At 39.7% G+C, this 13,702-nt stretch overlaps 1 protein-coding gene across 1 annotated transcript in view; it reads left to right on the top strand.

Moving 5' to 3' along the window:
- Positions 1-13,702, top strand: part of CHD9 (chromodomain helicase DNA binding protein 9) — a 193,864-nt gene that overhangs the window by 100,048 nt on the left and 80,114 nt on the right. The window contains 7 exon segments of the mRNA XM_043495245.1: positions 4,439-4,507; positions 4,618-4,673; positions 5,265-5,382; positions 6,228-6,314; positions 6,885-7,022; positions 8,828-8,949; positions 10,452-10,695. Coding sequence (XP_043351180.1) covers positions 4,439-4,507; positions 4,618-4,673; positions 5,265-5,382; positions 6,228-6,314; positions 6,885-7,022; positions 8,828-8,949; positions 10,452-10,695 — 834 coding nt within the window.

Genomic DNA, 13,702 nt, shown 5'->3' with positions numbered 1-13,702 from the left:
GTTTCTTTTAAAAAAATATATATATATTCTCTTAGTTCCTGTCAGCGCAGCTGCTTCTGACATGCCTGGCTCCCCAGGCTTTAAGCACTGCTCTAATTGTAAGGATACCATCCCTCTGTCTGATGGCCATTCAAAATGCATAAAATGTTTGGGAGAGTCCCACATCCCCCAAAAATGGGCCCACTGCAGCAAACTTAAGTCTAGGGCATGAAAAGACAGGGAGTTGAGGCTAAAGCTGCTCCTGCTGCAAAAATCCTTAGGGTCAGCTTCAGAGCCAGGTGCTAATTTCGGCTCTGCTCCACACCACAACGTCCCCTCCTCCCCCCAAGAAGATGAAGAAAACTTCAAAAAAAAAAAAATAACCTTCTGTCACCCGCAAAGCGAACTTTGCAGGAGAAGGCTTCTCCCGGCAGGTCTACCACCTCCCTCCCAGCGCTCCCTTGGCTGAGCAGTTTTGATGCACCAGGCTCCTCTGGTGCCGCGCGAAACCCGGCTGGGGCTGAGGCGGTAGCACGGAGCTGTGGTGCCGAGGCTTCAGGCTTCCAGTTGCCTGCCTCTCAGATGGCAGCTTTCGGCACCACGGTGGAAGCGGTGCCAACACATGCGGACGTGCCTGACGCCCCGCAGGCTATCACCGCTCTCCAGGCACCGGCAGCCGCTGAACTGGCCAGCAGCCAAACGACTCTGAAGACACCGGTGCAGAGGAACTTTTCGTTGCAGCAGATTCTTCTCGCACAGCCCTCACCACACAGAGGAGCTTCAGCACTGCAGTTTACACAGTCAAGTGACCTGCTTGTCACCCGTTTTGCAGTCACCCTTACTGAATGCCTGCTTTTCGCCAAATGCTCAGCCAGGGTCCAAACAGCCTTCCTTCAGTGAAGAGGAAGCTGGTCTCCAGGAGGATTTTTCACCATATGAAGTCTCTCATCCTCAGATCCCAATTAATAGAGGTCATAGAAACATCACCTCATCCTACTTTCAGAATCCTGCCCCAAGGTGTGTAAACCTGTGGATGGCACCACCTATGCCCTTCCCACCACAGTGGCAATATTGGGCCCCGTGGGCATCCTATCCTCGAGACACACCTCTGTGTGTGCTCATCCGATCACTAAACGTTTTCTCAAGGGACTTCAATCCCTATATCCCGACGTTAGACCTCCTACCCCCATGGGACCTTCACTTAGTGTTATCTTGCTTAACTGAACAACCATTCGAACCCCTAGCCACTTGCTCCCTCTTACACCTTTCTATGAAAACAGCATTCTTAGTGGCAATCACTTCTGCCAGACCGGCAGGAAAAATAGCAGCTCTCATGGCAGACACACCATATACCCTATTTTTTAAGGACAAAGTTACCCTTCGATTACATCCCAAATTTCTTCCAAAGGTCCATTTGTCATTCCACATCAATGAACCGATACAGCTGCCTATCTTCTTTCCTAAACCACATGCAAACTCGTTTGAATCCACAGTGCTTACTCTAGACGTACGCAGGGCTTTGTTCTTCTATTTGGATAGAACCAATCCCTTTAGAAATTCTTCTAGATTCTTTGTCTCCATCACGGAGCGATCCAGAGGGACACCTATTTCCACCCAGAGATTTTCAAAATGGATTTCTGACTGTATCCGATTCTGTTATCAGATATGGAAAGTTACACCTCCAGCAGACATCAGAACTCACTCCACTAGATCGATGGCTACCTCCGTGGCTTTTCTATGCAAAGTTCCCCTGACTGACATCTGTAAAGTAGCTACTTGGTCTTCTGAACACACTTTTGTTAAGCACTATGTCTTTACTCAGGGCCCCCTCTCGGATACACAATTAGGCAGAGCTGTTTTATCTGCTGCATTTCTACCCAATACGAAGTCCCTACCTCCTTGAGATACACTGCTTTTAAGCCACCTAGTGTGGAGCACCCACAGGGACAGCTCGAGAAGGAGAGGTTACTCACCCTGTGCAATAACTGACGTTCTTTGATACGAGTGTCCCTGTGGGTGCTCCACTACCCACCCTCCTCCCCTCTTCTTCGGAGTTGGGGTAGCCTCCGTTGTAGAGAAAGAACTGAGGGGACAGGTCGTGTACACGTAATATTAAGGTACACTCGGGGGGTGGGGGGAGCTCTGTGTATGCGCGACCGGTATGAGTACTGCTGTAAAAATCTCTGAGCGAAGGCGCAGGGACGCACCAACACCTAGAATGGAGCACCCACAGGGACACCCACCTTGAAGAATGTCAGTTACTGTGCAGGGTGAGTAACCAACTCCTCTTGGAGTAATTGTTTCTATGGGTACCCACGTCTGTATGCCTCTGATCAGAGATTTTGGATAGCAGCGTCCATATGGCCCACATCTGAGAGCATATTAGGCAAGGCTAACCTGCTGCTGCTCCTGTTTCTTTTTTACCGCAAAATCCAGCCTAATGCAAGGACTCCAAAGTAGAGGAGGAGGAGGGCAGGTAGTAGAGTTCTTGTAGGGACAAAACATCTTGAAGAACTCCAGTTACTGTACAAGTAAGTAGTCTTTTCTTCAAGTAATTGTCCCTAAGGGTGCTCCATTTAAGGTAGCTCCATAGTGTCCATGTTAAGGGGGTAGGTGCTGAGGAAGCCTATCTAGTACAGACTGGAGAAAGGCCATCACAAAAGCTGCATCTGACATATAAGCATTATGATATGGCGGAGTGCTGAGAAGAGGTGTGTTTCTGGCTTTGATGATTCACAAGGCATAGGACCTTAAACCTGTTCCAAGCACTTTGCCTGTCAAGCACTTCAGACCAGTATAACTATGAAGGAAAATTCCATGGTTTGAGGGAAAGGGAGGACATTTTTGAGGAAAGGGTTTTTTTAAAAAAGGGAGTTGTTCAAAAGATGAAGGAGTTTGAAGTATTCGAAGTAGTGCTGTCAGAAAAGAATTTGTGGGTGTGACTGCAGGTGCGGCTGTGGAGATGCAGGATGATAGCAATTTGCAGCATAATCCTGCAGTTTATTTACATAGGTTTAATTCTTGTTAATGTATGGTGATATTGAACTATCAAAGTAAATTCAGAGTTCCTTGACGGTGTGAACGCTGCCTGTTAATGGGCTGTTTAACTTCTAAAGATTTTTGTCTTTTGAAATTTAAAAATAAAAAGTATGTCAAATGAGAGGTTATATATGTTCACTTAAGATACAAATATGTAGCAGGTATTACCAATGTATGTATTTTTTGGTTATGGGATATTCTCTGTATTATATTTGTAATTACTGTTTATCTTCTCATAAAGAGAGGGTTTTTTGTTTTGTTTTTTGTTTTTTGTAAAGATTGATCTCTGGGGAGCCTCAGTTGGCAAATTGTGGATAGAGAGTTTGACACCTTAAGACAAGATTTTTGTTAATGAAAAATAATATGTGCCTGCCGCTTATTCTGTCAGAACACATCTTCTGTGTGATGTATCGGGATCCTAGAAATCTGTTTGCCATTGAAAAATACGGAATTTGCATATGTACAGTAAATTTTAGTTTTTACATTTACATATAAAATAGAACCCTGTTTTATCTGATCCTTTGTTATCCGGCTGTCCATATTAACGGAACCAGGGCTGTCAACCTGAGCCCAGGGCTGCAGGCTTGGGCTTGAGCTCTGGGCAGCATCCAAGCCCTGCTGCCAGGTCTGACAGCCCAAGCCATATTAGCTGAAAATACAGAATGGAGATTTAGAAGTATTTGGTGTATATATAAGAAATACAAATCACAATTCTGTTAATTTTATTTTATTATAATGATAGATGGCACTGGTAGGCTAAGATAAGTACCTATTAAAAATTGTGACATCTTGCATACTGTGTAGAAAGGAAGTTGATTAAAAGGTTCTGTATTCTGTATTCAGTTCAATCTAACATTTTCATTAATATATAGAACCCAGAGGGGGCTTTGGTGACTGTGTGTGAGCTTCACAGAAATAAGCATTCGATTTAAAAAACGTGGAAACTATTTTATATTTTAACTGAAAGAAAAAATAGTGCGATGGATCAGCAAAATGCTAGCACATGTTGGAACTTCAGCATTACATCCTTACGTTTTTGACCAATAAAGTACCGCTTCTCTGGTTATATATGGTACAGAAAATGAATTGAATTGACCTCACCAAAGTAAAAGGTACAATGATTACTTTAGAATACATTTTTTAAAAATACTGATTTTGTGTTCATCTGGATTTTTTTAAATAAACAAAGTGACAAGTTAATAACCAGTCCAGGGAAAGATTTATTGGAAGATTTTTGTCACTGTCTGAAAGGAAATGAAAAGTTTATGTATATAAAGAGAAAGAAAAAAACTGTTTTTGCAGTATGTGCTGGCCTTTTAACGTACCACTGTGTTTCCCAGGCTTTTTCAGCCTTATACATCTCTAAAAAGATTGCCTAGTACTGACTGTAATCATTTAATTATTTTTCCACATTTATTAGGAGAATCCAAGTGAAGAAGATGCAGCAATTGTAGATAAAATTTTATCCTCCAGGATAGTGAAGAAAGAAGTGAGTAATTGTGACTAAAATGAGGGTGGTGTGTGCATGAGGGAATTATTTATTCTAAGATGTGCTTTACATGTTCATGAGTCTAAAAAATCTTAAATTTACTTTCTTAGATATCTGCTGGAATGACAATGGAAGAAGAGGAATTTTTTGTAAAATACAAGAATTAGTAAGTATTATATCACAAGAGTGTTGTCTTCCTGAGTTTGTAGAAAGCCTGAAACAAGCTTTTAAGATATGTGAAGTGTTGCATCATGTTAAATAAGGCCCTTCTGTGCTATATATTTTTGCTCCCACAGAATTTAGGAATTCGGGGAATTCAGCATTTTTGCTACAGAAGTTCCCACACTGTTACGTGTGGCTTTGCCCTGCTGTGAGGGTGTGTGGGTGAAATGCTGCCGCTGTATGGAGCCCCATCAACTTCACTGGGGTTCCATGCGCTTGCTGAGATCAGTCCATATACAATACATTGCAGAATTAAGTCCTAAAATGTCTTTGAGCTCTGGAGAGGGAAAAGGTGGTTGATATGTTGTTCATTAAGGGTACCTTAACCACATGGGGTCAATCTAAAGTGCATGTATGTCGAAGGAGGGGGAATAAACTGATTGAACAAAATGGTAGAATATATTGTGTACATAAAAATGTATGTGAAGACACATTGCTGTCCTCTTTCAATGATTGCATATTGTGGAAACTGTAGGATAAAATAAGTATAAAAACTTTTCTTGTAATATTTTAACTAAATGTTTTATAATTTTAGCTCTTATCTTCACTGTGAATGGGCCACAGAACAGCAGCTTTTGAAGGATAAAAGAATACAGCAGAAAATTAAACGGTTCAAGCTGAGGCAAGCACAAAGAGCCCACTTTTTTGCAGATGTAAGAAAAATACACAGTAAATTAGACTTTTGCTTGCCAAAACCTTTACAAATTCCTTCTTTATTTTTGCATTTATTTTGAATTACGTGGTTGAATTTTAATGCTAAATAAAAAGAAGGTCTTGGATTTTTCTCTTTTTCTTAAAATTTATTTGATCCAAAAGAATGTCATCTGTAGTTACTTAAGTACTTGTGTCTTTTAAAGTCAGGATTAATTGGGTAACTTTGTGATCAGGAGAGACTGATTCTATTAATGACTGACAGATACGCAGAGTATGGGTATAGTGCAAACTTCCTGACATAGTTATGTCAGGGTACTTCAATCCTAAATTACAACACTACTTCTACTCTTAAGCTAGGTCTCTCTGTGGCATCATTTGTCTCTAATTGTTTGGTGATGTTGTTTTTATTGTTGTTTCTGTTGCTGTAGTGCCTGGGAGTCTAGTCATGGACCAGAACTCCATGGTCCTGGCTAGGCTCTGTACAGACACAGAACAAAAAGACAGTTACTACCCCAAAGGGCTTACAATCTAAGTATAAGACAAGAGACAACAGATGGATATAGACAGACGGAGGGAGAACAAGGAAACAGATAAAACTGGTCAGTATGATAGGCTGTGGTCTCTGTATACCAGCAGCCTGACCATTGTCAAGTTTTTGGTAGATATCACAGCAGAGCAGTGGTTTGAGGTGGATAATGTGGACAAAAGCTCACAGGCGTTAGATTGAGACTGCTTACTTATATTTATACCTAAACAGGTAAAAATTGGTGTATTAAATCACAGCATCACTGATCTCCTCTCCACATAACCCCAGATTACTAATTATATTACTCTTGAATTGTAGATGGAAGAAGAACCTTTTAATCCTGACTATGTTGAAGTGGACCGGGTGCTAGAAGTCTCCTTTTGTGAAGATAAGGACACTGGTGAGGTAAATATTTGACCAAATGTAACTTGAAGTAAGCCAAGAACACAAATTCTCTGTGTTTTGTGGATGTATCACCTGTTTTTATTTTAGTGGACTTCAGAATAAAATCTTGATGTGAGTTTCATCAATGGTTTTGACTGAAGTGTGTGTGTGTGTGTGTGTGTGTGTGTGTGTGTGTTTGTCACTCCTTTTGTTCAATATGTATTTTGAGCCCTCTAAGGAAAATAGAAACTCTATAGAATGTAATACCATTTCATTTTTTGTAGTATTACTAGATACTAGGTATTTAGAGAAGAATAAAATACAAAATGAATGCCCTAAAAACTTAGTCAAAACAGAAGCATGAGATGATAAAAACAAAGAATTATGTTAAGGGAATGGAGAACATTAAAATCATCTAGCTGTAAGAGTCACATATTCATAGATTTATTTTTTTTTTTAAGGCTAGAGGAGACCATTATGACCATCTAGTCTGACCTCCTGCTAAACTTAAGCCATTAAACTTGCCCAATAATTTCTGCTTCAAGTCCATAGTACACAAATTGCTAATATTAAGGATTTCTTTTCCTGCAGCCTGTTATTTACTACCTAGTAAAATGGTGTTCATTGCCATATGAAGACAGCACCTGGGAGTTAAAAGAAGATGTAGACCAGGCAAAAATAGAAGAATTTGAACAACTGCAAGCTTCCAGGCCTGATTCAAGGAGACTGGTAAAAATATACCTAATTTGTCAAATAAGACTTTTCCTTTCCAGCTTTAAAGTTTTGACTGTTTGTATTAAAATATAGTGTAAGTTTTAATGAAAATCTGTAAGATGTACTGAAAACACTCTTACAAGTTTATGCAGTAAACTCTTTGCATCACAGCTCTCTCTTTTATATGTTAAGGTCACCGATGTGGTATATTCTGCATCAGGGAGAGTCTAGAACTGTCTGCCTGCTCTTATGGAGGCAGAACTAAAACTGGCTGGGTCATCAAGGACTGTCCAATCTTAACGTCCATCCGCTTCCTCAAGTAACAGACATTTCTTTTTCTGCCTCCAAAGCTGCAGATAGGGTGAAGACCTACTGTAATAGGTCTGTGAACTTTATTACCCAGACAAGACATTCTCAGTTAAGTACGGATACAGTAGAACCTCAGAGTTATGAAAACCTCGGGAATGGAGGTTGTTCATAACTTTGAAATGTCCATAACTCTGAGCAAAACAATATGGGTGTTCTTTCAAAAATTTACAACTGAACATTGACTTAATACAACTTTGAAACTTTACTATGCAGAAGAATGCTGCTTTTTTTTTTAAAGGAGTTTAACAGGACTGTTCTGTATTTGCTTTTTTTGGGGTGGGGTATCTTCCTGCTGCCTGATAGCGTACATCTGGTTCTAAATGAGGTCTGTGATTGACTGTTCATAACTCTGGTATTTGTAACTCAGAGGTTCTACTGTACATGTTCCTATTCTCATATACTGCCTGTATATATAGCTGTTAGTAAGATACTTAACTTTATTAATCAGAAAAAATTACAGAAGTATTCTGATAACTCTGCAAAGCTTTAAAAGAAGAGATGAGTAATACAAAGTAAATTACCATTGTAGAACTTACAAAGGTGAGTGGAGAAAACACTTTTGTAGAGAAATCTGCTACTAAAATGAAGAGAGAGATAATTAGGTCCTGCATTTCCACACCAGAGCAAATATGCAAACATAACTGTCACAATATACTCCATAGCTATTTCCTGACTTATTTTTCTCCTCTTGATAATAATTGAACAAATGAAAAACTTAATAGGAAGAAAATTATGTACAACAAATAAATTACTTTTGTTGAAAGAGAAGCCATATATGTCATTGTCACGATGTACTATAAAAGGCATATATAGTAAAACTCTGATTTTATTTTATGGCAAAATAATCAAGGGGGTGGGGAGGGTACATGACTTTTTGTACAAAATCAGTGTTTTTTTCCTTGTTGCTTAATGTGCAGGCTTTGAAGTTTATTTCTTCATTTTTAAAGGCCATATTAGCCTCTTTTGCTAATATCTTGCTCAGTTCCTCTGGTACATTGTTCAAAATGTCACCATTTTCCAGAAGTGTTTTGTGTATCTGTGAACTAATTCTTTTGGGAGGTTGGGTAGGGAAACAGAGCAAACTCGAGATAAGTGGCATCTGAACAAATATTTAGTAGGCCTTTTCAGTCTGCCGAGACTGTATCTTTTTTTCCTTCCTGTAACATTCAAAGCAAAAAGTCAGTTACAATTGATTTTGATATGTTTTTCAATTTATTAATAAACCATTTCTCATGAGCTCTAGGCATATGTGTAATAAATGTATGTAAATTCACATTCATGAATTAATTTAATCAGTAGAGAGTAACAATAACAAGAAACCTCCCAACCACAGAAAAACAGGCAAACTCAGAATCCTTCAAGTCACTCTCTGAGAAAACAGAGTACAGAGATGTTTTGGACACAGGAAAATATTTATGCTGAGTTTAAAATATTTTTGTTTTTCCTTTAAGGACCGACCTCCTCCTAACTCCTGGAAGAAGCTAGAACAGTCCAGAGAATATAAAAATGGCAACCAGCTCAGGGAATACCAACTGGAAGGACTCAACTGGCTCCTTTTCAACTGGTACAATAGGTAAGGACACTGAACATTTTGATGTAAATTTCAGCATATATTACAGGTAGAATGGATTGCTTATTATAGTGAAGGAATAGTGCTCTAGTTTCATTTGCATTGACTTTTCTGTATTTAAGCAGAAAAGTTAAACCTAGGAAAATATTTAAGGGGCTTTCGATTGAAATTTGGTATAGAGATTGTCAGCCTGGATATGTGCATCCTTTTGCAAGTCTTTGAGATTTTATTTTAACTAAAAATCAAACAAACAAAAAGTTCTATTAATGTTTTTTTCACTTAACTAAACCCCAAACGCTGCACTTTACTGGAAGTTGGATCCTAGAAGACAGTGAAGTGCACAGGTCACCAGTATATCATTTATGCAGGGAAGACAAAAGGGTCAGACCCTTGCTTATTGGAGTACAAAGAGAAAGGGGAAGTAAAAAAACATTAGAAGGTGGAGGAGGTTGGGGGCAAACCAAGACTGATACAGAAATAAGTCACCAGCAGGATTTTGAACATTTATAGCATGGAATGGAATGGAAGGGACTTGTGGAAGGAACAGGTGGGGGTCTCTATACTGCCGGCTTCAGAGTCTCAAAAAGTAATAAAGCACACATAAGGACAAACAAGTTGAAGAAAGAACATAAGGAAATGCATATATTTACAAGTTTCAGAGTAGCAGCAGCTGTGTTAGTCTGTATTCGCAAAAAGAAAAGGAGTACTTGTGGCACCTTGGAGACTAACAATTTTATTTGAGCATAAGCTTTCGTGAACTACAGCTCACTTCATGAATCCGATGAAGTGAGCTGTAGCTCACGAAAGCTTATGTTCAAATAAATTTGTTAGTCTCTAAGGTGCCACAAGTACTCCTTTTCTTTTTGCATATATTTACAGCATTCCAGGAGCTTAGACGTAGGGATGTTACCAGGGTTGTTAAGCTAGCACTGGGGGCCTTAAACCTGTTTTCTTAGCTGTAGTGGCCAAAATTTGGGATGGAGACATCATAGGTCCTATATCTGGGTGCAGATGGGATATTCCAAGCATGGCACTCACCCCTCCCACATGTGCTGGGTCCTCCACAGAATATGCACAGAGCCAGGAGCTGATGTAGGGTCACAGGACCTCACCTCCAGTAGATCCTTCTAGGGAATCTGTGTGGTTTGTAGCCCAATTCCCTACTCCTACTGGGAGGATGGTGGTTAAGCTTACGCTACCGTGAGAGAGAGAATTGAAGATAACTCTGCAAGAGGAACCTTGTGGAGTTCTCCTCCTGCCTGACTGCCTCTTGGGTTTTTACATCAAGAGGTACAGTTCGACCTCTGGGTGGGTACCCAGTTTCATGCTTTTATTACAGTGGGAGGAATACCGTTGAACCTATTCTGTACTGCCTCAGTTTTGAGTATCTGTTTTAGATTTATATTTCTATGAATCTTAATTGTTTTCCGATATTGTCCTTTTGAATAAAAGTGCAACATTTATGGTTCCCTCTTGCCTAATAACAAATATATTTGTAATTTCAGACGAAACTGCATTTTAGCGGATGAAATGGGTCTTGGCAAAACCATCCAGTCAATTACATTCCTCTATGAAATCCTCCTGACTGGTATACGAGGGCCTTTCCTGATCATAGCTCCACTTTCCACTATAACCAACTGGGAAAGAGAATTTCGCACATGGACTGATCTTAATGTCGTGGTATATCATGGGAGCATGGTTAGCAGGCAGATGATACAGCAGTATGAGATGTACTTCAGAGACACACAGGTATTGTAGTGATGTGTTTGTACTCTAGCTCATCTGTAACCCAGTTCAGATAACAACTAGGAAAAGCACCTGTAAAGATCAGTGGTATGTGTCTTAGTAAAAGCCATTTTACATCAGAGTATATTTTTTTAATTACTATTTATCAATCTTTAGTGTGTGCTAATAGGTGAGTTTAATATATGTGGTAAAATTGGTATTGTTCCAGTTCCTCTAGATCATTGAGCCCCTCCAATTTTGCACTTGACTATGCATGGTGTAACCCATCACTGACTTCAGTAGGGCTCTATGGGGAGGAGAGGGTGTGTCTAGATATAGTCAACTGCAGGATCTGGGCCTGAATTTGCAGGGTAGATGGAAAAGAAAGTGAAGTTCTCCTAGCTTTACACAGTCTCAAAGAAAATTAATTTACTTGCCTTGTATAATGCTATTAATTTCCTTTCAAGATTTAAATGAACACTGCTGAGATCCAAATTGTATATATTAAAAAATGTACATATATTACTAATAACTTGTGTTCTATTGAAATAACTAAAAAAAAATTTGATTTCATTTTCACCATTTACGGTCTTTCCTTTTGCATATGCCTTGTCTTAGACTAAACTGTTTGATTCTTGTGTGCTATTTCTAGCATTACAAAGGCCATTTTTTACTTCCTGAAAAAGGCATTTTTTTTATTTAAAAATATTAATTAAATTTACATTTATATTTGGTTTTAGTTTTTTCAAAATACAAAACCTAAATTCTAAACATCAAAATATGGAAAGGATATTTTTAAATTGACTTGTGTCCTATTTTGCTACTTCATACTGTGTAAAGAAGGTCTGAGAAGATTTTTCCCCCCATCTTTGTTTACTTCATTTTCAAAATTATAAGTGAAACTAAACTGAGCAGTTCTAGATTCCCAGACCCCAAAGAAACAATAATCTAATGGCCTATGAAGTTTACAGTAATTCACTAATGTATTTTATTTGTTGCGATATGTATGATATGAATTCATTCTTAACTATGGAGTCAGGACCAGTGCCTACATAATATGATCATTTTATTTGTACATTAATAATTCTTCCAAGAGAAAATATATAATATTTTCATTAAAGGTGCTCTGAGATATAAACAATATGGCAGTCTTAGCAAATAAGTAATCTGGGACTCTGATCTAGGCCACAGTGGTGAAAGTAGTTAATTTGGGCTCTTCCCATGTGGACCCCTGTGCCTGAACAGAGTCCATTGAACAACTTGCAGCGTTGGTGCCTGTGGCAGGAAAGACGTAATGTCAGTGAAACTGTTACAGGATAATACAGTAACTCCTCACTTAATGTTGTCCTGGTTAATGCTGTTTCTTTGTTACCTTGCTGATCAATTAGAGAACATGCTCATTTAAAGTTGCGCAATGCTTCCTTACAATGTTGTTTGGCAGCAGCCTGCTTTGTCCACTGCTTGTAGAAAGAGCAGCCCATTGGTGCTAGGTGCCAGCAAGGGGGTTGAAACCAGAGTGGACCAGCAGCCCCCTATCAGCTCCCCGCTCCCCTAAGTTCCCTGTGTGACGGCTGCCCAGCAGGCTATCAATTGCCAGGCAGTTCAGTTGTCCCTCTCCCCCACTGCCTTGTGCTGCTCCTGCCCTCTGCCTTGCAGCTGCTCCCAGGAGCCTCTTGCTTGCTGTGTGGAGGGGGGAGAATGGGGAAAGGGGTGCTAACATCAGGGTGTCCCCCTCTCCACCGCTTCTTTTCCCCATCTCCACAGAGCAAGGCGGGGACATGACAGGGCTCAGGATGGAGGCAACTTGCTGGCAGCAGTTGCTGTCTCAACTTGCTGATCTACTTTTAAAAGCACTGTACTTAGAAAGGAGTCAGAGTACTTAAAGGGGCAATGCGCATCTCCATGTCAAGGTTCCTTCCCCACTCTGAACTCTAGGGTACAGATGTGGGGACCTGCATGAAAAACCCCCTAAGCTTAGTTTTACCAGCTTAGGTTAAAAACTTCCCCAAGGTACAAACTATTTTAGATGTTGAAAGAGCCCGCTTGGAAACATCTTTTCCCCCCAAAATCCTCCCAAGCCCTACACCCCCTTTCCTGGGGAAGGCTTGATAAAAATCCTCACCAATTTGCATAGGTGAACACAAACACAAATCCTTGGATCTTAAGATCCATGAAAAAGAAATCAGGTTCTTAAAAGAAGAATTTTAATTGAAGAAAAAGTAAAAGAATCACCTCTGTAAAACCAGGATAGTAACTACCTTCAGGGTAATCTGGGTAATCAGATTCAAAACATAGAGAATCCCTCTAGGCAAAACATTAAGTTACAAAAAGACACAAAAACAGGAATATACATTCCATTCAGCACAAAAAACAGAATCTAACGCATATCTAGCTAGATTACTTACATCCGATGAAGTGAACTGTAGCTCACAAAAGCTTATGCTCAAATAAATTTGTTAGTCTCTAAGGTGCCCCATTACTCCTTTTCTTTTTGCGAATAAAGACTAACACGGCTGCTACTCTGAAACCTATCACACATGGTGTGTGTGTGTGTGTGTGTGTGTGTGTGTCTCCCCCTCTCTCTGCCATGCTGTCTCCCCTCCCTCCATTCGTGCTGCTTTGTAGAGTGTGAGGCTACATTAACAACCCATGTGTTAACCCTTGAGTGCTCAGCCAGTGCAAATTAATCATTTAGCAGTAAGATCATTCCCTGGGAAATATCCCATCCTCTTCCACCCTCTGACTTCACCACCTCAACCAACCTTCACAATCATCATTGCTGTGTACAGTATTAAATTGTTTGTTTAAAACTTATACCGTGTGTGTGTGTGTGTTTTGTCTAGTGAAAAAAAATTCCCTGGAACCTAACCCCCTCCTATGTACATTAATTCTTATAGGGAAATTGGATTTGCTTAACATTGTTGTGCTTAAAGTAGCATTTTTCAGGAACATAACTACAACGTTAAGCGAGGAGTTACTCTACTCTTTTTTTCTTCTATACAAAGATCAAGGTTTGCAGAATACAAAAATA

This window comes from Dermochelys coriacea, chromosome 12 (assembly GCF_009764565.3).
Source record: "Dermochelys coriacea isolate rDerCor1 chromosome 12, rDerCor1.pri.v4, whole genome shotgun sequence".
In the NCBI taxonomy this organism is placed as follows: domain Eukaryota; kingdom Metazoa; phylum Chordata; order Testudines; family Dermochelyidae; genus Dermochelys; species Dermochelys coriacea.
The sequence above is the reverse complement of the archived record's forward strand: the minus strand, read 5'-3'. Positions and strand labels throughout refer to the sequence as shown.